The following is a 26200-nucleotide window of genomic DNA, read 5'->3' as shown; positions in this document are numbered from 1 at the left end:
GTAAAGGATTTTATTTCTCCTTCACTTATGAAACTTAGTTTGGCTGGATATGAAATTCTGGTTTGCAAAATCTTTTCTTTAAGAATGTTGACTATTGGGCACCACTGTTTTCTGGCTTGTAGGGTTTGTGTAGAGAGACCCACTGTTAATCTGATGGGCTACCCTTTGTAGGTAACCTGAACTTTCTCTCTGGCTGCCCTTAACATTTTTTCCTTTGTTTCAACCTTGGAGAATCTGAGAATTATTTGTCTTGGAGTTGCTCTTCTCAAGGAGTATCTTAGTGGCATTCTCTGTATTTCTGGATTTGAATGCTGGCCTGTCTTGCTAGGTTGGGGAAGTTCTCCTGGATAATATCCTGAAGTGTTTTCCAACTTGCTTCCATTCTCCCCATGACTTTAAGGGACCCCAGTCAATCATACCTTTGGTCTTCCCATATGGTCCCATATTTCTTTGAGGCTTTGTTCGTTCTTTTTCATTCTTTTTGTTGTAATCTTGTCTTCATGCTTTATTTCATTAAGTTGGTCTTCAATCTCTGATATCCTTTCTTCTGCTTGAGCAACTCAGCTATTGATACTTGTGTGTGCTTCACAAAGTTCTCATGCTGTGTTTTTCAGCTCCATCCGGTCATTTATGTTCTTCTCTAAACTGGTTATTCTAGTTAGCAATTCCTGTAACCTTTTGTCAAGGTTCTTAGCTTCCTTGCGTTGCTTCCTTTAGCTCAGAGGAGTTTGTTATTGCCCACTTTCTGAAGCCTACTTCTGTCAGTTCATCAAACTCATTCTCTGTCCAGTTTTGTGCCCTTGCTGGAGAGGAGTTGTGATCATTTGGAGGAGAAGAAGCATTCTGGTTTTTGGAATTTTCAGCATTTTTTTGCTGGTTTTTCCTCATCTCCATGGATTTATCTACCTTTGACCTTTGAGGCTGATGACCTTTTGATGGGGTTTCTGTGTGTGGGAGTCCTTTTTATTGACTTTGATGTTATTGCTTGCTGTTTGTTGGTTTTTCTTCTGATGGTCAGGCCCCTCTTCTGCAGGTCTGCTGCAGTTTGCTGGAGATCCACTGCAGACCCTGTTTGCTTGGGTATCACCAGCAGCGGCTGAAGAACAGAAAAGATTGCTGCCTGTTCCCTCCTCTGGAAGCTTCGTCCCAGAGGGGCACCCACCAGATGCCAGCCAGAGCTCTCCCATACGAGGTGTCTGTCGACCTCTGTTGGGAGGTCTCTCACAGTCAGGAGGCACAGGGGTCAGGGAACCCACTTGAGGAGGCGGTCTATCCCTTAGCAGAGCTGGAGCGCTGTGCTGGGAGATCCACTGCTCTTTTCAGAGCTGACAGGCAGGAATGCTTAAGTCCACTGAAGCTGCGCCCACAGCCGCCCCTTCCCCCCAGGTTCTCTGTCCTAGGGAGGTGGGAGTTTTATTTATAATCCCCTGACTGGGGCAGCTGCCTTTCTTTCGGAGATGCCCTACCCAGTGAAGAGGAATCTAGCAAGACAGTCTGGCTATAGCAGCTTTGCTGTGCTGTGATGCGTTCCGCCCAGTCTTTAGAAGGGTCAGGGGAAAGTCTCCTACTCAAGCCTCAGTAAAGGCGGATACCCCATCCCCACCAAGTTGGATGATCCCAGGTCGACTTCAGACTGCTGTGATGGCAGTGAGAATTTCAAGCCAGTGGTTCTTAGCTTGCTGGGCTTAAGGGAGTGGGACCCGCTGAGCCAGACCGCTTTGCTCCCTGGCTTCAGCCCGCTTTCCAGGGGAGTAAATGGTTCTCTCTCACTGGAGTTCCAGGTATCAGTGGGGTACGAAAAAAAAAAAAAACTCCGCAGGTAGCTCAGTGTCTGCCCCAACAGCCTCCCAGTTTTGTGCTTGAAACCCAGGGCCCGGGGAATGTAGACACACGAGGGAATCTCTTGGTCTGCGGATTGCAAAAACCATGGGAAAAGTGTAGTATCTGGGCCAGATAGCCCAGTCCCTCATGGCACAAACCCTCATGGCTTCCCTTAGCTAGGGTAGGGAGGTCCCTGACCCCTTATGTAAACTCACACTTCCTAGGTGAGGCACTGCCCCACCCTGCTTCTGCTCACCCTTGGTGGGCCGCACTCACTGCCTAACCAGTCCCAATGAGATGAACAGGGTACCTCAGTTGGAAATACAGAAATCAGAAATCACCTGCCTTCTGTGTTAGTCTTGCTGAGAGCTGCAGAGTGGAGCTGTTCCTATTCAGCCGTCTTACTACAGTTGGTAATCCAAACTGTCAAAAAATTAATGAAATATTATTTAAGGCACTATGAAGATATCATTTGATATTTTCATATCACAGAACATAAAAGCATACGCAGTTTATATTTCTGTATCACAAAGTAAAATTGAGACAGTATGTTCACATGTATCCAGGGAAAATATGACTTGTAATAAGTCCACTGAATGGCAATTTAGCAGTATGTGCCTGAAATTTTTCAACCGGTAATAATTCAGTATCTAGAAATATCTAAAGTAAATTTAAAAGATTATATAAAACATGCATATAAAATGTTCATCATAATATTATTTATTGTAAAGGAAAATTAATCAAATTAAACAACAAGAATATTAAAAATTATAGTGTATCCATATAATAAAAGATGAATCCATTTGGCCTTGTTTTTGAAGGTTATTAATCACATTGAAAATGCTCAAGTTAAAATGTTTTGTGAAAAGCATCTGTATCATTCTATTATTTGGTTTTAGATATTTGTATGTATTTATCCACTTGTAAAAAAATAATTTTTATGTATTTTCTGAGGTGCTGAAAATGTTAGAAGTCATTCCAGGACTGCTCCCTCAGAAATTGATTTTACCTCCCAGAGTGGTATAGACACTAGAAAATATATATCAGGAGCAGAGGCTTTCCCAAGCAGCAGAAAGCATAAGGGAGGGGAGCCATTTAGATGGCAAAAGGTGATGTGGTATTTGATGTCATCCATCCCCATTCTCATTTAGCATTTAACATGAAATTTTCTTAGCATATTTGATTTGGTTTGATGGAAACATTAAAATTTCCAAAGCCTGTGACCTACCTGGCCCAGGGATAAATTGAAACAGACAGGGACACCGAAGCAAGGATCCAAAGAGAAACATGGGGAAGAATGGATTTGGAATTCACAGAGTGGCTCTGTTAGTATGAGGATTTAACTTAAGACCAAGTTTAATCAGAGTTTTGATGGCCAGTTGGGCCAGGATGAAATTTGTATTTGTGCAGATGTGTATTAAATAAGCTATAAGAAAATAAACCAACAAATTTAATAGTGGTTTACTCTTGTTAATGGGATTAGACTAAAATTAAAAAGAGAGCAAAAATATGTTTCTTTTTTAATATGCATTTAATGAAATTTTATGAAGAATAAAGCATTCTTCATAGTAACATTAAGATTAGGAAGCTGATATTAATAAAATAGTCTGGAAAATATGAGGAGATAAAAAAACCCTGTAGGTCAGAACCTTATTAATTCTAAGTCATGCTCTTCATTATGAGTTAAATTTCTCTATTTTCAATTCATTTTCTTTATAATTGAAGTGGCATAAGGATGGCGAACTTCCTCATTGAAATTGTGATGAGGAATATCTAATCAAGCACATTCACAATGTCAATTGCATTCTCAATATTAATAATATAAATGGCCTCAATGATAAAACAATTGTTGCTTTACAATTGAGGGTGTTAGGTTTCTAATCACCATCACATATGTATAAACTATTGAAGAGATTAAGAGCTCATGGCAAAAAAAAATCCTATAGTTATTTTCATGTTTATATAAATAAATGGCAACCAATACATTTAAAAATGTTTGATATTATGCACATTATAATTGTAAAATACAGGTACTATGCAATTAAATACTATTTGTTATGCCTTACCGCAATGATTCAGGCATTCTTTTCCTTAGAGTTTCGGTAATTTACTGACACATTTATTTTCATTTATTTTATTTTAATACATATAGTTAGAAATGCACTTTCTGGTTTGTGTCTATTCAAATATTGTATAACTTTCTAATGTTATGACTTAAAGTTATCGAGTGTTGTTTGTTATATCAAAGAAAATAGCATCGGAGCTTTATACAAAGCTCCTTTGATTCTCTTCTTTTGCAACTGGCTCAGAAGTGTATATATAAGGATTCGGTTTATGTTTTATCTTATTTTTTTTAAATCTCCTATAAGGCTTCATTAGAGAACAAAGAAAAAAACACAAAATTTAAAACTAATCTACTTTAACTTCACCATCTGCTTTATTTCTGTCTTCTATTTCTATCCTCCAGTTAAATCATTTTTGCTTTTTTTTTTTTTACAATTATCCTCAACAAGAGTGACTTATGTAAACTCACGCTGGAAGAAGTAAAGCTCAAATTAGAATTCCATATGAGTACAATTTGCATTCGGGTAGGATTAAAAGTTTTAAATTTTAGTTGCAACAATTGAAAATCTAAAGAAAATCTCTCTCTGTCTCTGTCTCTCTCTCTCATTCTGTCTGTCCCTCTCTCCTTGTCCCCACTTCCCCCATTACACACACACACACACACACACACACACAGAGAGAGAGAGAGAGAGAGAGAGAGAGAGAGACAGAGAGAGAGAGAGAGAGAGAGAGAGGAATTTGAAGGCTCACATAATTAAACTTTGCAGAGAGGAAAGCAGGTAAGCTTTTAACCAGAGGCTCAATATTATCATACTTCTCCTGGTTTGCTCTACAATAACATCGATATCATCCTGGAAGTTCCCATAAGAACTCAGGCATATTCCAGCTTGAGGCCTTTTTTGTGAGCATTTACACCCAAATTTTCACCCAAATTTATTATTCATCAGTTTCTTCATTCTGTGTAGGTATTTTCTCAAATGTTACATCCTCGGTTTGTCCTTCTGTAGAAACCCAATCTAAAATGTTATGTACAGTCCTCCCTAGGTATCCGTGGAGTGTTGGTACTAGGGACCTCCACCCACTTGGATACTTCATGGATGCTCCAGTCTCTTATATAAAAGGACATAGTGTTTTCATATAACCAGTCTACATCCTCCCGTATACTTTACATTATCTATAGATTACTTGTAATACCTAACACAAAGTAAATGCTATGTTGTTACACTGTATTTTGAAAGGAATAATGACAAGAAAAAGGAGTCTGTGTGTTTCATACAGAGGCCACCATCATTTGTCTTAAAAAATATTTTCAGCCACAGTTGATTGAATCCATGGATGCAGAACTCATGGAGAAGGAGAGCCAGCCACACTCCCACACTCTCATCCAGCCCATATGTGTCATCTCCACTTTCTGTGTTTTTTTTTTTCTTGACAATTATTGCCATCTGGCTTCCCAGTTTACAACATAGTTCTTCAAACATTATTTTTATTGACTAGAAGACTAGATTAGGCTGAAATGTAATCTCTATGAAGAAAGATATATTTGTTCCTTTGTATGGTACTAACTTTCTTCCAGGGAAGGCAGAAAAATTGCCCTAAAGGCAAATTATGCCAAATGTAGTTGGTGGAACCCTATTTGGAGGGACTCCCTTATAGGAAGTGCGCAGACTATAGAAACTGACGAGGAGAACTCTTTCTTAATAATGAGATAGTCAGAGCTAATTTGACCAAGCCTGGAAAGCCAGATTACATTTTATAGCAATACATAGAACATGGGAAAAGATGCATTTGTTGAAAGGTGGGAAAAATTAAGTGATGCATAAAAAAACATTTGCATTATGGTTTTATGTAAAAAAATACAAAAGTCGGTCAAAGAAAGAAGCGTTACAGCCAGGCCTGTAATCCAAACTAACAAGGAGACTGAGATAGAAGGATGGCTTGAGGCCAGGAGTTCGAGACCAGCCTGGAATACATCATGAGATGCAATTTCTTTTTTTTTTTTTAAATTAGTGTGATCTGGTGGCACGCATCCATAGTCCTGGCTACTTGGGAAGCTGGAGTAGGATAATCACTTTGAGCCCAGGAATTAAGACTGCAGTGAGCTATGGTTGTGCTACTGCACTTCATCCTGGGGTAATAGAGTAAGATCCTGTTTCAAAAAAAAAAAAAAAGAAAGAGAGAGAAAGAAAGAAATAGGAAAGAAAGAAAGAAAGAAAGGAAGAAAGAAAGAGAAAGAAAGAAAGAAAGAAAGAAAGAAAGAAAGAAAGAAAGAAAGAAAGAAAGAAAGAAAGAAAGGGAGGGAGGGAAAGAAAGAAAGAAGAGGCATTGGGTAAGCTAAGTATGTTATGACACTCAAAATATTAGTATTCAAATATACACAAATTGCAAAATCTGAAATTCATGCTATGCTGATCTACTAAAGCCTGAATTAAACAGAAATACTGTGACCATCTGTCACCTTACCAATTACATTTTAATCTGTGAAAGATACCTTCTGATTGTACCCCAAACCAAATAAACACACCAATATATTCATTATTTATCAGTCTTCGGAGACAGTTTCTTCACACTTAGGGACTGGGTTGTCAGTGCCATAATTTGTGCTGAGAGTCGCAGACATCTTTGAAAAGGAATAGTTAGAGTCAGAATCAGGAAGATCCCTGAAGGAACCAAGTGTGATTTTGCCCCTTAGGTAATATGTGGCAATGTCTAAAGACATTTTTAGTTGTCACAAGTAGAGATCAGGGCTGCTACTGGCGTTTGGCTATAGAAGCCAAGTTGCTGCTAAGGATCCTACAGTGCACAGGAGAGTTTCCTACAATAAAGCAATATTGAGTCCAAAATGCCAATATCGTTGTGGTTGAAAAATTCTTCCTTAGAGGAAGTTTAGGTTGCAGAAAATGGAAAATAGTAAGAAAAAAGGAAAGATCAAATGCATACAACTTTATGAAAGTTAGAGAACCCCAGACTTACAAAAGAAAAACTGTTTCAGACTAGCAGACCATAATAACAGGAGATAGATTCCAGATTGGGAAATCTTTTTCTGGTTCATGTGGGCGTTGCGTCTGACAATTAGATGCACATAATTGGTTAGGACAAATTGTTTTCTTGTTATTTTCTTGCTTTGTTGGAACAGACTAAGCACTTTTGGTTCAGAATGAGATATATATATATAAATATATATATATAATATATAATATATATAAATATATATATACACACACACACACTGCTTGGTCACAAATGTGTGTATATATATATGTGTACTGCTTGGTCACAAACTTTGCTTTTCAGTTCTTCCTTCTGAAATGCTTGCTTACATTAAATTTGCTTGATTTTTTCCTCTATGTATATTATTAGTCATGTAGGTGAAAAATTTGAAAGAGTTTTGTTAAGTAGAATGAACTTGTGTGATAATAACAGAGAGCTTGCTCTACTTCATTTTTAAGAAAACGGGGAGAAAGAGGTAGGATCCCAGATGTATTAAGCATAAAATAACAAAATCAAATAGCCACTGAATTGCTCTGATGTAGCTTCAATAATACCATAGGATCATGATCCATTTCATTCATGTCCTGGTCTATGCCTTACATCTCCTCTCATCTCTCTCTTTCATGGACATATTTCTCAATGGCTCTCTGAAAGAACTTTATTAATTGAGTAGTTTATCCTGTACTTGTACTGACTCTTGGGAGGGAAGTTGGCTTATGCTTTAAGTACTACTTGAAAGAGAGCAGCATCCTCAAACTAGCTGTTCACTTTTAAATATTGTTCATGTGCATGTGTTACTGTTTTTCTAGTTCTATGATATATTTTAATAATTTAAATTACTCTCATATTTTAAATAAGCAAACAACAATGTGCTTTTACTTGGAAGAATTTTTTCAAATAACGTAAGAAGCATCTTTCACAGGATTCATGTTTAAGTCATTCTCAAATGGTTTTATTGCCATAAAATTGTTAGTCATTCAAAGTGGTAGAAACTTTATTTTTGGTCAACCTTAAATAGTATTATCTGGGGCCTTTTGGCTTGTCCTTTCCTAGGCAGCAAACAATAATAAAGCTTCAGATGTGTTCAACTGAGAAGATTAATAGAAATCAAAGTTACCACATAACTTCCATTATGTGTGAAGGATTTGATGTACAAGAAATTTACCAGTATCTTAATAGATCTAGGAAAAAAATAAAAATTAACATGGTTTTTCTGTGTCCCTACCCAAATCTCATCTTGACTTGTAGTTCCCGTAATCCCCATGTGTTATGGGAGGGAACCAGTAGGAGGTAATTGAATCATGGGGGCGGTTACCCCCATGCTGCTGTTCTTGTGATAGTGAGTGAGTTCTCACAAGATCTGATGGTTTTTTTTAAGGAGCTTTTTTGCCCTTTTGCTCAGCACTTCTCCTTCCTGCTGCCATGTGAAAAAGGACATATTTGCTTCCCCTTTTGCCATGATTGTAAGTTTCCTGAGGCTTTCCCACCCATGCTGAACTGTGAGGCAATTAAACCTCTATCCCTTATAAAGTACCCAGTCTCAGGTATGTCTTTATTAGCAGTATGAGAATGGACTAATACAGAAATGCTCAGGAATTAGTGCTATGCCAATGTTACCTCTACATGCATGATATGTAAATTAACTAATTTCCATTGAGAAGTACTTTATAATTCCACATGTTTTCTGTTGATTGGCTATAATAATTGATATTAGCTATAGAGTAGGAAATATTTAAGGGAGACCTCTAGTAATGAATTCATAAGCTTCTTCTCTCACACTTTTAAACTTGATTTTTATGCTATTATCCATTTACAAGAGTAAGCACCAAAGGAGTTGCAAGTTTATCTTTTATCTTGCTTTTTTTCAGCGGAAGTTTTGTAAGTGATAAAATAAATTAAAACAACTATAAGAAGTGATAGATTAATTCATTCAAATTAGTGCAATGCTTGTGAATAGTTAAAACATTCATATTTAAAGGAAACATATAAACATTTTAAATGTCTTAGAGAAATTGAGAATGTCACTATGTCTTTACTAGTGCTGGAACAGGAAAAATAATTGAAAAAACCTTTTTTTAACAAGTTTTATTATTTAAAAATTTGCCTGCTATGGTTAAGAATAAATCATTTGTGAAAGAAAAACAAAATAAGGTCAGGTTATTTATGTGAATTTATTTCATATTATGTTTTGGATCCTTAAGATAGCAGCTCTTCTACCAAGATGCTTATTAACAGGATTTAGAGCCATTCTATCTGTACATATGGTAAAGCTCAGTACTTTAGAAGGAGTTTCACAAATATTTGGGAAAGAAACCAGAACATAAACTTTCTTCAACAGTTTCTGAGCATCCAGAGTATGCTGGGCTGAATAATGGTACCCATATTTTCCTCTGTGTCCTAATCCCCATAACCTATGGATGTTATCTAACATGGCAAAAAGGACTTTGCAGATACGTTGAAGATAAGTATCTTGAGATGAAGAGATTATCCTGATTATCAGATGGGGCCTGATATAATCACAAAGGTCCTTATTAAAATGTTGCATGCAGAATCAGCGACAGACAAGGTGATATAATAACAAAGCAGAGATTGGAGTGTTATTTTTTAAAGCTGAAGGAAGGAAGGTACAAGCCAAATAATATAGGCTACCAATAGAAGCTGAGAAAAAGATAAAGAAACAGATTTCCCCCTCAGAACCTGCAGAAGAAGCCAGTCTTGCTGACACCTTGACTTTACATCAATAAGACTGATTCCAGATTTCTGACCTCCAGAAATGTTGGAGAATAAATGTTGTTTTATGCCACTGCATCTGTAGTGTTTCATTACAGCAGCAATAGAAAGCAAATCCACAAAGGCTTCAAGAAATTTTATTCTAAAATTTACATCAATGTAAACTTGCTAGCTGAAAATCATTCAAGAAGCTCTCTAACTGAACACATAAATTTGAATGTAAATATGGTGATAGGTCCTCTCTAAAAATGTATATAAAATACACAAAAGAAGTCAATCAAGATTTATTCTTAGCAGTCATTTTTAGTCTTAGCTTTTAGATCCATCTGAACTAACTGATACAAGTGGATTGAGTGTAGATCAGGAAAAACCAAAACAGCAAGATGTTTAGTTAGTTGCATATCTCAGAACAAATGGATTTAACTTTCATTAGTTAAAATTCTGCATTTACCTTGACATGGTTGGCACGTTTAGGAGATCCATTTGTCAACTGCTTAGTGAAACAGCAGACTTTCACAAATGAGATCTTGGCTTGTAACATTTTGCTGTCCCATTTCTAACGCAGACAGGAATAGCCCGTGCTAATGCCATATCCTGCATGTGTACATACTTTACTAATTTATCATTCATACTAGGACACATTTGAGAATGAAAAAGGGTCCGAACAGTTGCTTGGCTGGAGTAACAGGCATTAAACTAGGTCTGGTTTACACAAAAGGCACTAACTGGTATTCTTCCCAATATGAACATCTAATGTTTAGAAATTGGTGTCTACATGATTCTTACGTTATCTATAACAATTGCAAAGTCATGTTTTCACCTTGTACTCAAAAGTCAACAGAAACACTGATTTAAAAAATAAGGCAATCCACATTACAAAGTGAGAATCATACATAATTTACTAGACAGCCAACATTCTGATTGCAGTTGTAATCACGGGTATTACAAGAGGCCCATGGACTAAGTAACTTTTGTTTGGCCTCAGTAAGTTTTGGTGAAATCTTTAGTCACTTGTCTTTCAGGAAAATCTCTCTCTAATTCTTTTGTAATCTCTTAGCGCTATGTAACTAGTACAGCTCATTGAAAGAATATCAAAAACATTACATTGTGGAAACTCTCAACTCCAGGCACACAATGTTGAAGAAGACAGGCCATGATCTTACCTTATGCTTTGTAATAGTCACTCAATGAGATATATATCTTAACTTTAATTGCAAACAAAATAAAAGATAAAAGAGAAACCTAACGTCAGTTGCTGAAAGTTCAGATTTGAAAATAGTGTCCACCTGTTACTGAGGAGGGACTGACCACACATACGCACTCACACAGCGGGAGATACAGGAGACGGAGACAGAGATCCACAGGTTAATATTTTCTATCTTTTGCTCAGTTCTTCATAATCATTTCCAATCTAAACCTGGGATCAGGCAGAAAATTTTTCAGGCGTAAGAAGGCAGGCAGATGGAGGGCCAAAATAGGAATCCTCCTAGGTCCTGGAAAAATATGAGTGAGTTTTTTGTTGGTTGTTGCTATTGTATTTTGGATAAGCTTACTATTAGCAAATATAGGTCAGTTCTTGACTATTCTTACTTCTGTTATGAGAACAGAAAAAGGAATTTATTCGTTCTTTGTTGGTTACCAAGTTTCCCTAGATTGATAGTTGTCTGAAGTCCTGACTGTTTATTTTTCCAGCTGTTCTTCAGAGTTAGGATGACTTTTTTAAGCAATCTATCTCAACTCACAAAAAAAATCCTTTTGACAGTATGCAGATGACCAGAACTCCTTAAAATGAGGTGGAGAGTTTAATTATGCAATTGTACCAAAAATGTTTGACACACACTATCACTGAGATTTTCATCCAAAGAAAAAGTTGCTTTTCGCATTTGAATAATGAATATAGAAATCTGAAGAAACATATTTCATTTTTTAAAAATTTAGCTGCCTCTCTTCTAACTCCATAATATTCTAATTGGCCAAGTACTTGTTTTTAATACATGTATCCTATCTCTTTAAGTAGGATACTCCTACTTAAAGTAGGAGAGCTCCATGGTGTCATCCGGGGAGAAGGAGCTGAACTTTAAAAGTACCCAAATTAACCCAGAAGAGAACATTGTCCCTGAACTATCTCGTTAAAATGCCTGATATAAAAGGTAGATATAAGAAATATCTGAAATAATTATAAAATTACCTAGAATCAAACCTAAAGAGAAGGATATCATAATAAGTCTTAATATTTTTAATATAGTCCAACTTGATCTCTTTTATGAGGACCATGAATTAAAATATATCTGAAGCGCATATCTGTAATGAGTGGACTATTTGAAAAAAATTTTTTCAACTCATGCAAGGTTATCATATTTTAAAGTTTTATTCATTTTGTATTTCTGTATTATTACTCTAGTATATCTGTAAATGTTTCCTATGTAATGACTAATACAATTCTGAGGTTGATTATTTACTACTTCTTATGGAAGGAAATGTTCTAATCAATGTTCTACCATGAATTGAAAAAAAATTGAAAAAAAAACCATTTAGTTGATTTTATTTTTTAGTCAAAGCCTGAGAAAAATCATATTACCCTACAGTTTCAAAAATTCACAAAGACAAAATCAAATGATGTGATGTATCAGATGTTATTTAATAATTTACATATAAGGGATATTTAAGAAAAAATATCCAAGAGTTTATTTGGAAAAGCAAATTTAAAAATATATAGGGAAACTTTGAAAAAATACCAAAGAAGTACTTGGAATACCAGGTGAAAAAATTAATTATAAAGCCCCAATAATTAAGATATTATTATAGCACAATAAAAAAGATAATTAAATTAAAATAGAGAAAATCAAATGCAAGAATATATTTAAAGTCATTTTCTGAATTTATAAACTGAAATCAGTGGGGTAAAGTTTGATTATATAAAAATTATATTAAAAAATTATAATAAGGTATTTTGAGGGAAAATTTAGTTCACATACACTTCTACAATTGGAAAAAATATGTGACACATATATTTAATCTAAGTTTTTAGTTAAATTACAAAATGCAAACTACTGATAGATTGAAGTAATCTAAATAAATGCTACTAAATAAACTTGACTTGTATTAAAAAAGTTAAATCGTCAATTATCAATCTAAGTTTTTAACTAATTATGAAAATTAAAAAGAACATTAAAGTCACTTTTAGCCTGTTAAAGATGTACTCTTCCTGAGATGGCAACGTTATCAGATATGTCTGTCTACGCCATGAAAAACAGCATCAATCAGAACATTTATAATGTTGTGGAAACAAAATGACATATACTTAAAGGAGTTATTTTTCTTCTGAAATGATTAAATATAACTGTAACAAAAAATTAGTAGAGTCAATGTAGGTTATCTTGAACCTAAAGCTATATATTTAATTGCTTAATTGATTGTTTATTTAATATTATGCCACTATTATAAGAAGTTTGCATTAGCAATTAGCTGGGAAAGGAAAATAGGGATTTTGTTTTTCTACAGTCATTTGTTTGATAGAAGAATGAAATAAATAGATGTTATGTAGCCTATAAGAGCAAAAGGAAGATTTAACTGCAAAAAAAAAGAGTTTTAATATCATTTTAAATGAGTAGGGTGATCATTTATCTTCTTTTGTAGCCCATGATGATCACATTCATTCCTGAAGTTGAATGACATTTGGCATGCAAGTCTATGTAGTATGTGAGAGACAACTACAAAGGTGTAATGTCACGGCAAAGGCATTTTTACCTCAGCAGCTGAAAGTTGATTTAGGACTAAATGCAATCAGATCATTTTCATGGTTCTTTGAGACTGCTTGCTTTCCTGTTGAAAAGAAAAGGGTGACTTCACTCTCTAAAGATTTCCCATAACTTTTCTAATTTTTTTTTGAATTTAAAGCTATGATAAGAGTTTAATAAGAGACACTGTATTTATAAAGTTTAACAATGAAAGTCCTTGAGAAAAAATAAATACATCAGAATCAGAGAACAGTATAGCACTGGAGAATATTACACTTTGTCTACAGTGATATAAAATACTAATGTAGAAATTTTTAAAGAAAATGTATATATTTAAGAAGGGGAAGAAACTGTCTCCTAAGAAGAAAATCTTTAAACACTTGTAGTAAAAACATTACATATATACACATGCATATACATTACATATATAGGCATATATATAAATGTGTACGTACATATATGTATATATATGATAATGTGTAATGTGTATACATACATATATGCATATATGTAATGTATATGCATGTGTATATACATTTATACAAACACGCACACGCATATATATATACACATGCCCATAAATACATATATGTCAATTTTACTTTACTCCCAAGTAGTAAAATATATCTACGTGTGTTTAAATGACATAGTCAACTTGCAGCATCTTGGATTAACGATGTCCTAGAATGTATTGCCTTTAGGAATTGTGAGATTTTCATTTGTTTGTTTGTGTTCATTTTAAAGTTATATCTAAGAGAACTGGGACAATTTCATTCTTTTACTTTCTTTGTGCCATATGTGATTAATAACTCCCCAGAGCATACTTACAATAAATACCTATTGAATAAAGAAGTGATCTTGAATAATAGTGATTATCATGTCTTAAAACAAGAAAATCAAATACTTGGTGATGATTAGGTAGCCACATTTTTGTTCTTGTAGTAATACTTTTGAAAATCAAAGAAATCTTTAAAAGGAAATAAATGAAAATAGGGGAAGAACAGGTTCTCTGGCCATTAGCTATGGTGCACTTTTATGGGATACTACAGATTGCGAATAATAAATTAGTTACTCATACATGTTTTAGAATAGTGTACATTTCTTCACAATCATGAAAAATTCCAGTATTTGCTCAATTTCTTCAGTCATTTTCTCATAATTAGAAGATAAGAGGCTTTACTTGTTTTGCTTTGTGTTATCTGTGTTATTTTTGGAGGGAAACATTAGATAATGAATCACTGTAGTCTAAGAAATTACTTTCAGGATGAGCATGGTGGTGCACGCCTGTAATCCCAGCATGTTGGGAGGCTGAAATGGACAGATCACTTGACCTCATGAGCTGGAGACCAACCTGAGCAACATAGCAAAACCCCATTTCTACAAAATATGTAAATAGCCAGGCATGGTGGTGCATGTCTGCAGTCCCAGCTACTCAGGAGGCTGACATGGGCAGATGGCTTGAGCCCAGGAGGTGGAGGTTGTTGCAGTGGGCAGATATAGCACTACTGCATTCCAGCCTGGGCGATAGAGAGAGACACAGACCAAAAAAAAAAAAAGAACGAACGAACGAAAGAAGGAAGGAAGGAAAGAAAAAAGAAAGAGAAAGAAATTCCTGTCAGTCACCTCACAAGTCATTAAATTAAATTGATCATTCACATATCCATATATAAGTATTTCTTTTTTTTATTATGCTTTAAGTTTTAGGGTACATGTGCACAACGTGCAGGTTAGTTACATATGTATACATGTGCCATGTTGGTGTGCTGCACCCAGTAACTCGTCATTTAACATTAAGTATATCTGCAAATGCTATCCCTCCTCCCCCACTCCCCACCTCACAACAGGCCCCGGTGTGTGATGTTCCCCTTCCTGTGTCCATGTGTTCTCATTGTACAATTCCCACCTATGGGTGAGAACATGCGGTGTTTTTTTGTCCTTGCGATAGTTTGCTGAGAATGATGGTATTTCTAAAGGAAATTTAGAAATTAATTATAATATCTTGGGTAAAAGTACAGATATTCAATAATTTATGGTCACCTACCATTCCTTGAACTCCAGTCACAATTTTATATGTAGAAATATAGATGGAAATATGGAAAAGATTGCATTTCCTATTTCATGTCTATCCCAATACATGCCTTCATCCAGAATGAAACTACCTCACAACATTTGTGATTATGTCCACTACTTCTTCCTTTCTGTTACCATTGTTTGCAATACTGTCTTTCTACATAGCAGTGACTACACTAAATGGGATTTCTTGGAATGACGGTAAACACACATTAGACTGTGAGCTCAGTGAGAGCAAGGATGCCGTAATTTAAACTTTTTGTCTCTTTTTAGCATAACAGTTGGAGAAGAGTTATATTTCAGAAAATATTTGTTGAATTTTCACATTTCTCTAGAATGTAGTATGGTCATGGAGTTGTCAGCAACGACTGTGATTTATGGAAAAATGTTAAAGTAATAATAGGAGACCAGAAAATGATCTTATATAATTTCCCAAACTACTTGAGAATTTTCTGTTAAAATCAGATTTCCCTTGGTCCCCAGAGAGCCAAAATAGGCCAGCTTTGTTTTCTATTTTGCATTTTTCTACATTTTTTTGATACAGTTCCTAAATTTAGGTGCTACCTAGAAGAGCTAGAGGAAAAATAATTCTAATGTTTTTTAATTTAAATAATATAATTACTATTGATTTTACTTTATTAATTTTCCATAGAAGATTTTGACTATGAGTGGAAATTGAACATTAATTTATGTAAATTCATCATTGCTTTTTGAAGGATCATTACATTTCTTTAAACTGGATAGAATAAGATATTTTAGAAATAATCTGTTAATAATTTATTAGTACTTAAACTTCAGAAGGATAAGTGAATAAGTGATGTCAAAGCAAGAAGGTGGTGTCATAAAAACAATAAAACATCAGAATTATAAGGTTATATACTTCCAATTTTTAACAATAATAGTTCTTATGTGTCAATTAAAACTTCCATTGAAAATATTTTTATTGGGGAATAGAGAATAAATTTTAAAATAAAGTAACAATTGATGAGATTTGAAACCTAAGTATAAAGGTTTTATGTCTTAGACCTGTGAGAATTGAGGTGTGTGAGTTGAAAAAAATTCTATAATTTTTATTTCCTTATCTGAAGTATGGAAATGAATATACAAATATTCTATCCAGGCTATTGAAAAAAATGATGAAACGAATAGAATGAGTTAATGCTTTTGAACCCATTTGAACAATGAATTCACATATGTGGTAAAATGGCCACATATACAAATACTAAGAAAAAAGGGAAAGAGAGAGAGGTGAGGTTTTCCCACTATTAATATCTGCCTATATGAAGGAATTTCTTTTCATTTTTCTGTATGGTTTCTAAAAACTAGCAAATGCTTTAAATAAATATAAATAGAATCACCAGGGAATATAGATGCTGTAATTCTAGGTATATGCCATAATTTCATGATATAGTTTCTTTAAGAAAGAGAAGTTTACAATGCTTAATACATCATGAAAAGCAAGATTTCTAATGGAAATCATTATCTTTCCTAAGAAAGGTTGCTGCTGAAATAAGAAATCAGCATCTAAAGTTGCTTTAAAATCCTCTTCATACTAGCAATCAAAATTAGTTTTCCCTTATAAAATAGAAAAGCCTTAAGGAAAGCAACATTGAATATACTTGGCACATGAAATGACAAATCAGTTGGTTAAGGTTATAAAATTGTTATAAATATGTATTTTGTGTCAATCAAATAAAAATCACAAAACTTTGATACTGCAAAATTTGCTTATTTCTGATGTGATGTGAGATACAAGAAATAGATTACTTTCCTTTTTATAGACAATTTTCTTGATTCTCTTGTTTCTTTTTACTGTCATTGTGAAACCGTTTCATCTTTGTCTTAATTTCACTGTTTGCTTACCAGAATTACTCCTCTCACAAGCTTATTGAGGTTCAAAGTCAGTTCAAGTTTAGTTGTCTAATATGTACCAGTTAATTAGTTCACTGTCAAAAGTAAGATAGATGTTTGCTTCCAAAGGCATGTTTGTGTATTTCCAAATCTTGGCATTCAACTCACTAAAAGAAGAAATAGATCAAATGCTGAATTGATTCCTCTTTTCAGTTTTTATATATCGAGTGGGCTATCAAGTACAGGATAGATTAACACATTGCTATTTTTCATGTATATTGTTATTAGCAACTTATAAACACCTATTGTTTACTGCAATTAATGTAATTTTTATTTTCTTATAGAAATATGAGCTATACATTTTATAGTATAAGGTCTAATTTAATGTATTTGATAATGAGTTTAGTCTCACCTATAGGTGGAGGAAACTTCTGATAAACATGTTAAGTTGGGTTATTCTATGGTAACTAAATCCCCCCTTCTCCCAACACACACACACACACACACACACACACACACTTCAGAAACCTACAGCAACAGAGGATCATTTCTCTCTCTCATGGCATGCCAAATACAGCTCTACTACTCATCCTCCTTAATTTCAGAAATAAAGCTTTGAGTGTATAATCAACACTTAGGAAAAGAAACCATCCCAGTTTGCCTAGGAATGAGTAGTTCGGTAGACATAAGACTTTTAGCTTTTAAAAAAAGAAAGTCCCAAGCAAATAGTTAAGTTGATCACCTTAAATTCGCCATACCATAATAAGTGAACTTATTTAAATGAAGATAATCATACTTCTATTTCAGAGGTAAAGTTTGAAATGTATAAATTTTGATATAAATTCCCAGACCACAGAAAATTTTCTGTTAAATATTTGTCACCTAATCTATGAATTAAATGGGAAATAGTATTTAAAATGGGATTATTTTAAAGCATCAATTCCAAATATTAATTTAAATAAATTAAAAAATCAAACTAAGTGAACACTTCCATGTAAACTAACTAATTTTTAATCTCTTTGGTTCTAAATAAGATTGATGGGCCAAAGTTAATATTACCATAGTACCTGAGGTCACTGTGAAACTTAAGATATCTTAACAGAGAAGATCATCATTCTACTGAAAATTAACTTCATTTTAAAAGAGAAGTCACATTAAAATAACTGAATTCCACAAAGACAGCTATCTGGTCATACAAATAACGTTTGACTCACTTAATTGTCTTTTTATTTAAGTTTACAAAAATGAAAAAAATAGTGTTTTAGCAAGCAATGAGCATTACATTAGTCGCCATTTCACTGTGAATTTGAAATAATTACTTTTCTTTTATTGGCAGCATTTTTGAACTTCATACTCAAAAAAAGGAAGTTGATTTAGTTAAAAATCATCTTACTTGTAAAACATAGTACTTAAGAAAATACTTTGCAGACTCCTGGTCAATATAATAAATATTTTTTCATAATAGTATTACCAAAGTATTGTCATTTGTTTTATATCCTCCACCATATAACAATTGTTCCTTAGGAATATCAACTGGAAATCTGGTTCGTCCAATAAACCAAAATGAATCTACCAGTATAAAATTAATCAATAAAAACAGCTGTGGTATATTTTAATGTTTCCCCTTTTCCCTTGGCTTCTAGAAAGGTCAGAGCAATTTAAAGACAAACATTTAGTTTATTCACTCAATAGATGGCATCACTTGAAGCTTAAGAAGGTGCACATGCGTATTATAGACAATGGACAAGAACAAATTAAGAGAGCAAAGGCCAGGAATGTATTTCATATAGCAAGCCAAAAAACACTTTAAGACTAAAAACAAAGCAACACCAGTTACCACTAATCTTAAGAAGATAAACATTATGAATGATTAAGAAGTTAACAAACTGAATAAAGCTTTTGTAAATATACAAAAAGAACTTGTACACTGCTCAAAAGACCTTTCTGTTGAACCTCTACAGAAATGATGAGCCTCTCAACAACATGATGAAATTGAACCAAGTTAATACTGATGAAGCTTCAAGATTAATGGCTCATTTGTAATACAGCGGTGATGCATCTAATTCCTCCAAAAGACCATTAAGTTAAATGTTTTACACAAAAAGTGCTTCCACTCTTCCATCTCACCATCATACTTTACTTATATTAACATGCTTTAAAAGTTATATTGTACATCTATTTTCATGTTGGTGCTGTGAAATGTGTGTGTGTATCAGCATCCTCACATGAACACACAAGGTATAAATGAGAGGTCAGAATCAGAGATAGACCTATATGACAATACTCCTAGCCTCTACATATGGCTTAAATAAATTGCTCTTTTAAATTAACTGCTCTTAACATTCAGGTTGTTATGTTAGAGGATAATGTACTGGTGTTGCAATAATTTTAAAAGGGTATTAAGAGCTGCAATCACAAATAACTCCCTCTAAATCCAAATTGTATCTAAAGTTATAATATCTTCATAGTGTCCTTATTCAATATAGAAGGGTATAAGTACAGATAAATCGTTCAGACACCCATTGAAATATATCCTGGGTGACTTTGTTTTTTTCATTAAGAAAAGCCAGAAGTCAAATTTGGTCTTCAGGTTAAAGTAGTAGGAAGAATACCACAGCACCCCTGTGAGCAGGGATTCATATTATTTGTGTCATTTTTCCTGGCATCTCTCATTGCCCCTTACCAGCTCATCTCTCTCAAGGTTGTTACAGAATACTTAATGTCTCATTTTTAAATGGTTCCTTAGCTCCTGAGTGGCAGAAACAGGGATTCATATCTTTGATCCAACTTCCTCTGATATTCTTAGTTCAAAAAACAAACAAACAAGAACAAAAACAATTGCAGACAAAACAAAATACCTTAGACAGGACTTAATTCAAACTTAGTTTTTGTTGTTGCTGTTTTGTTATTTTTTTGCCGCAGAAGACATGATTTTATTCTTTGTTATTGCTAAATAGTATTCCATTGTGTGTATGTATATGTACGTGTATGTGTGTATAAACAATTTTCTTTATCTAGTCATCAGTTGGTGGACACTTAGATTGATTCCACATTTTTGGTATCATGAATAATGAATCTAAACATACTTGTGCTGGTATCTCTTTTATATAATGATTTCTTTTCCTTTGCGCAGATATCCGGTAGTGCGATTGCTGGATCAAATCACATTTCTGTTTCTTGTTCTCTGAGAAATTCCCATACTATTTTCCACAGTGGTTGTACTAATTTACATTCCTATCAGCAGGGCATAAGCATTCCATTTCTCTGCATCTTCACCAACATCTATTGTTTTTTGACTTTTTAATAATGGCCATTCTGATTGGTGTAAGATGATGTCTCATTATGGTTTTAATTTGCATGTCTCTGATGATTGGTGATGTTGAGCATTTTTCCATATGTGGGCTGGCTATTTGTATGTCTTCTTTTGAAAAATGTCTATTCATGTCATTTGTCCACTTTTTAATTGGGTTATTTGGTTGTATTTTGAAGATGTTGAGTTGCTTGAGTTCCTTATAAATTCTGGATTTTAGTCCCCTGTTGGATGCATAATTTGCAAATATTTTCTCCCGATCTGAAGGTTATCTGTTCACTTTATTGATTATTTCTTTTGCTGTGCAGAAGCATTTTAAGTTAATCAAGTCTTATTTGTTTATTTTTGTCTTAGTTGCTTGTACTTTGAGATCTCAGTCATGAGTTCTCTTCCTAGGCCAGTGTCCAGAAGAGGATATTCTGAAATTATTTTTAAATTTTTATTTCAATACTTTTGGGGGTACAGGTGGTTTTTAGTTACATGAATAAGTTCTTTAGTGGTGATTTCTTAGATTTTGGTTGACCAGTCACCAAAGCAGTGTACACTGTACTCAATATGCAGTCTTTGGCGACTCAGAGGGAAGGGTGAGAGGGGGATGAGAGATAAAAACTGTCTATTGTTTTGTTAAGTTTTAAGTGAAGAAATGACTCTACAGGATCCTATCTATATGAATAATGTACTATTCTGCTAAGTTTATTTTGTACAGTCATATATTCAGAATTTATTAGGCCTTCATATTTTCTATCACAATGAGGACCCAAATCCAATAAAGACAATCTCCACTGACGGTGAAGATTGATTAATGCCATTTGTAGAGTTCAACATTTGATGTCTCAGTATAAAAGTAATGGGTTAAAGCTTTTGATCATCTCACAACTTGGAAATATATCATAAAATTGTATTTTTTGGTAATCACTTAATATAATTAAGTGATAATTATTTTTTAAATTATTTCTTTGTTTTTCTTTCTTTTTCTTTTTTTTTGAGACAAAGTCTTATTCTGTAGCCCAGGCTGGAGTGCAGTGGTGTGATCTCAGCTCACCGCAATCTCTGTGTCCCTGGTTCAAGTGATTCTCCTGCCTCAGCCTCCAGAGTAGGTGGGATTACAGGTGCACGCCACTGCACCTGACTCATTTTTTGTATTTTTAGTAGAGACAGGGTTTCACCCTGTTAACCAGGCTGGTCTTGAACTCCCAACCTCAGGTAATCCATCCGCCTTGGCCTCCCAAAGTGCTAGGATTACAGGCATGAGGCACCACGCCTGGCCAATTTTTTTTTCCTCACATTTAGTGTTGACTCATACTTTAGGGCTGTTGTGCAATTAGGAAATTGTGATTGCAAATCCAGGTAGACCACCGTGACTTGAAACAGAACAATGCTTACTTAGTGTAGTAATTTCATTAATGGAACTGTCAGATTCCTTGTATTGCATGTCTCAGCTGTGCTTTTCTCTGCCAAATTCAAGGGAGATTTGTTAATAAAAAACGTGGAGAAGTAGAAATAATTGAGGGGTATGCTCTAAAGAGAATACACAGCCCTAGTTTGTCTCTAGGGCTTACATTTCATGCTGGTTGATGTCTTCCTAATACCCAAGTAGCGCAGCATGTACTAAAACTTAGTGATGACCTCAGTGTGACCTAAAATGGTTTACATTTAGTTAGTTCAATTGTGGATATAACTATATATGATTTTTGTATTTGAAGATGCTGGAGATTACCATAAACAAATCATATTATTAGACAATATGCCCTGATTATCTTCAACTATTTTCAAATGATAGCAAAAGTCTAATTTGAACACACCATGACATTTATTGTGCTAATTCTACTGTTATAAGTGTTTTAAATGGTGTATCTCTTAATTTATACCATAGGTATTTTTAATTTGTGAGGGGAAAGATGTATTATAGCCCATCAAACAGAAGATTAGGGACTGTTGTATATTGAGAGTGAGTCAAAGCTAAAAGATTATCATATAGGCTTTTGAACATGGATATGACAAAAGATAGTACAGAAAGAAAAGATAAAGAGATAGAAGAAATAAAGAGAAGTATAAAAAGTGTGTCCCATAAAGTTTTCTATAATCACTGTGGTTTTAAAAATTAGCTGTTTATGTTATATGTATATATTGAAAAATACATCAAAAAACAATTTACCATTTTTCCTTGTTTCCTTTTTGTAGTATGTATGCATTCCAGGGTGCACAAAAAATCCATGTTGGTTTCTGAAGAATGTTTACCTAATTCATCAACACCTCTGCTACTGTGGAGTCACCTTCCATGGTATTTGCCAAGATAAAGGTCCTGCTCAATTTGAATACATGTGGCAATTGGGATTTGCAGGTAACAAATTTATGTAATTTTTTTCAATCTGCTTGAATCATTTCAAAATTTGCTAGTCACGTAAACTAGTGCTAGCTAGTGCTAAACACACAAAGTATTTTATATCTCAAAACATAATATAAACTAAAAATAAAATTAATACTCTTATTTTCTGATGTATTCCTTTAACTGACATGTTTAACACCGACTACATCCTAGGAAATCTACTTGGTACAAGAGAGATAATAGTGAAGTAAACTAGAGCTATTTCCTACTTTCATTAATCCATTTGTTGGAAGGGAGTGGTTAATGGACAAATACAGTGATAACTATGTAATTTTATTTAAAAACAAAATGCTCTTATGAGAACAGGTAGCATTCCATGAATGCTTATAAGCAATGAGCCTATTTAGAAAAAAAGAAAAAAAAACTTGGCAATTGAGATATTGAGTTGGGTTGCCAGAAAAGGTTTCCATGAGAAAATGACCCCTGAAGAGAGATATAGAGAATAATGTCATGGCAGAGAAGTTGGAGAAGAGAGGATTCTCGGTTGAGGGAATTGTATTTGTAAAAACATTATATTAGAAGAAATGGCTTCTTTGAAGGCCTGTTTGGGGCTGTGAGAAAAGACTAATAACAATTCCATGGAGGGGGTGAAGCCAGAACTAAAATGCTGGGTTAGATATTTTGATTTCTATTCTAAAAGGAATAGAAAATTACTATAGGTTTTGATACATTCGATAAGTTTATAACAAGTAGAGAAACACATGGAAGAGAAGGAAAAAAGTTAGGGAGTTGGTTGGAGTAATAATGTGAGTCATAATGCTGGAAGCTTGAAATAAGTGGAAGATCTTGTTTATGAATTGGAAATAGCAAGTGATGAAGGTGTCAACAGGACTCCTAGTTTTCTGTCTTACACACTTGAAATGAAATCATTCCAGCACTTGTGTTCCCATATATGTTTTTTGTTTATATTATAGAGTTTCAATTTCTATCGCAATCTGTTTTGATGAGCTTGTCATTCTTTGATTACATTTCTAATATTATTTAACTTAGCTGATGCAAATTTGATTTACATTCTTAAGACTATATGGTATTTTCATTCTTTTAAAGAATATTTCCTCTGACAGTGATATTTTGGCACTTCAGTTTACAAACAACCAGCAAATTAACAGTTTGATGTCTCTGTTTTTGAGTAACAGCTAACCAACAGCAGCTGAATTTCTAACATTGTATTACATCACAACAGTGTTGAAGTAAACTAACAATTAGCCTTTTAAACAGAAAACATGATAATTTATTTCACCATGCTCATAAAATAGTATACTGTAGAGTTAACAACCTTTAGTGACAGAAATAGTTATCAGTTCATTAATCAGATCACACTGAAGACCAAAAGTGGTAGAAGAGAGCAAAGCATTGTTGATTATACTATGTTGATGCTGAAAGGAACTTTCAGAGACTCTGTTATGAATACTTACTATTTTATAAATGACACAATCAGACGAAACAAAGAAATAAATATAGTTGAGGTTAGAGGAATTAACCTCAGTACTATTTAGGGATTGTGTCAGTTCAGTTGTTTTTAAACCCTGACCACATATTAGAATCATCTGAAGGAGCTCTTGAAACATACTAATGGTGAACTCTCATTACAGAACAATCAAACTGGAATTGTAGTGAGATGGACACAGAGTATTTTTTGAGGTTCCCTAAATGCTTTCAATGTGCAGATTGAGAAATGCTCTCTACTGTTACAACCAAATTAGTTCACATATTTCAGTGCTTGCATCGTTTTTGCACTTCATTTTCCTTTGTCTCATAGTAGGAATAATGCTTTCATATGTTTGGTTATTTTTAAATATTAAACTTCTTTTGAGAACTATAAATTGCTACAGGGAACATATTCACAATGATGAAATGGCAAAAGTATTTTTGAGGGAAAATGGAAGGAATAATAGCAAGTCAAATTGCTCATGGATAAATCAGCTTTGAGCAAATATAGTCAACTTTATGAATGGCAGTAAAATAACAAATATATGTTTTAGAAAATGGGTGGTGTAATACAAATTTAAAATTACTCATGGAAAACTTAGAAGAAGGCAATTATCTTCAAAACAATGTATGCATATTTAATCATTATTCCTTCCTGAATTACTGGACAGAACTTACTGAATATAGCTAATTAGAACAAAAATTAAAATTGTGTGACCGCTACATCTGAGAATCTAAATGACTTGGGCTTTCCAATGGAAAAGAAACAGTGTGATAATGCACAGACTGAATGAATGTTTAAGTAAAACACTTAAACTCATTTTGAATTTCAATATGAAGATTCAGCAGTGAAACTTCTCAAGTTTTCAAAACAAAATAGAAGTTAAAATAAATGAAAAATATGTAAATAGAATTATACATTTTACGTATTGCAAAATTCCTTCTTATTTCTTTTGATAACTGCCATTAAGATCTTCTTTTACTTTTTCCTCATGAAATATAAAATGTAATTGAAGAGGAACTTTAAAATCATGCTGGTAATTTTGCATGGGGTGCATTAATTTTACCAGCAGGAAAATTATTTTAATTAAGGGATTTTTCTAACAACTAAATTAAGTGTCTTACACGCCCAATCAATTCTTGCCAATATGATTGCTCTACAGAGAAGGGATGGTAATTAATTAGAAGAAGCCCCTTCAAGGACAATTGGTCGACAGTGCACATCTTGAGAAAGAGCTGACATGCACTGTTTCTTTTCGGTGTCATCATCTATGTTCATTATGTGTATTATTAAGTTTGAGGAAAAGAGCTACTGACAGAGTGGATAAAGAGTTGCGAAGTGAAGTAAGACAATATGAATCATGCTTAAGAAAAGACAAAATCCTAGACAAAAAAAGAAAATAAGACAAATTCTTTTAAATCTCTTTCTTCTTGAAGCATGTCATTATTTCAGTTTGCTTATCCAAGTTAAACATAGAGTTAAAACACTTAACATGTACTAGTGAACTTTTTTTCTAAATAAATAGTGATTGTTGCATTTGTGAGTTGATATTGCAAACAAATATTTACTTTGAAAGTTTTATTTTTCCTTTATAAAGTAATGGATCTTCTGGTAGAAGACCTTCCAGAATATTAATTATAATCTATGCATTATACGTTACTTCTTAAATTTTAAACGATTTTTGTGAAAATAGGAAATGCTGTATCAACAAAGCAATCTTTATCAAAATCTATTTTTCTTAGTATATTGTTCTACCTTCAAGTCTTCTTTTGTCAAATGCCTGCTATTTATATATCTATTAAGTATTTTAG

The 26200-nt window shown here is 33.8% G+C and overlaps 1 protein-coding gene across 18 annotated transcripts in view; it reads left to right on the top strand.

Moving 5' to 3' along the window:
• Positions 1 to 26200, top strand: part of LOC101154628 (protein eyes shut homolog) — a 460684-nt gene that overhangs the window by 416654 nt on the left and 17830 nt on the right. For all 18 annotated transcript variants that reach the window (XM_055391337.2, XM_055391328.2, XM_055391331.1 and 15 more), the window contains one exon: positions 22756 to 22915. In XM_055391337.2, the coding sequence (XP_055247312.1) occupies positions 22756 to 22915 (160 nt within the window). The remainder of the gene's footprint in view (positions 1 to 22755; positions 22916 to 26200) is intronic.

The sequence above is a fragment of the Gorilla gorilla genome, chromosome 5 (genome assembly GCF_029281585.2).
Source record: "Gorilla gorilla gorilla isolate KB3781 chromosome 5, NHGRI_mGorGor1-v2.1_pri, whole genome shotgun sequence".
Taxonomy (NCBI): domain Eukaryota; kingdom Metazoa; phylum Chordata; class Mammalia; order Primates; family Hominidae; genus Gorilla; species Gorilla gorilla.
The sequence above is the reverse complement of the archived record's forward strand: the minus strand, read 5'-3'. Positions and strand labels throughout refer to the sequence as shown.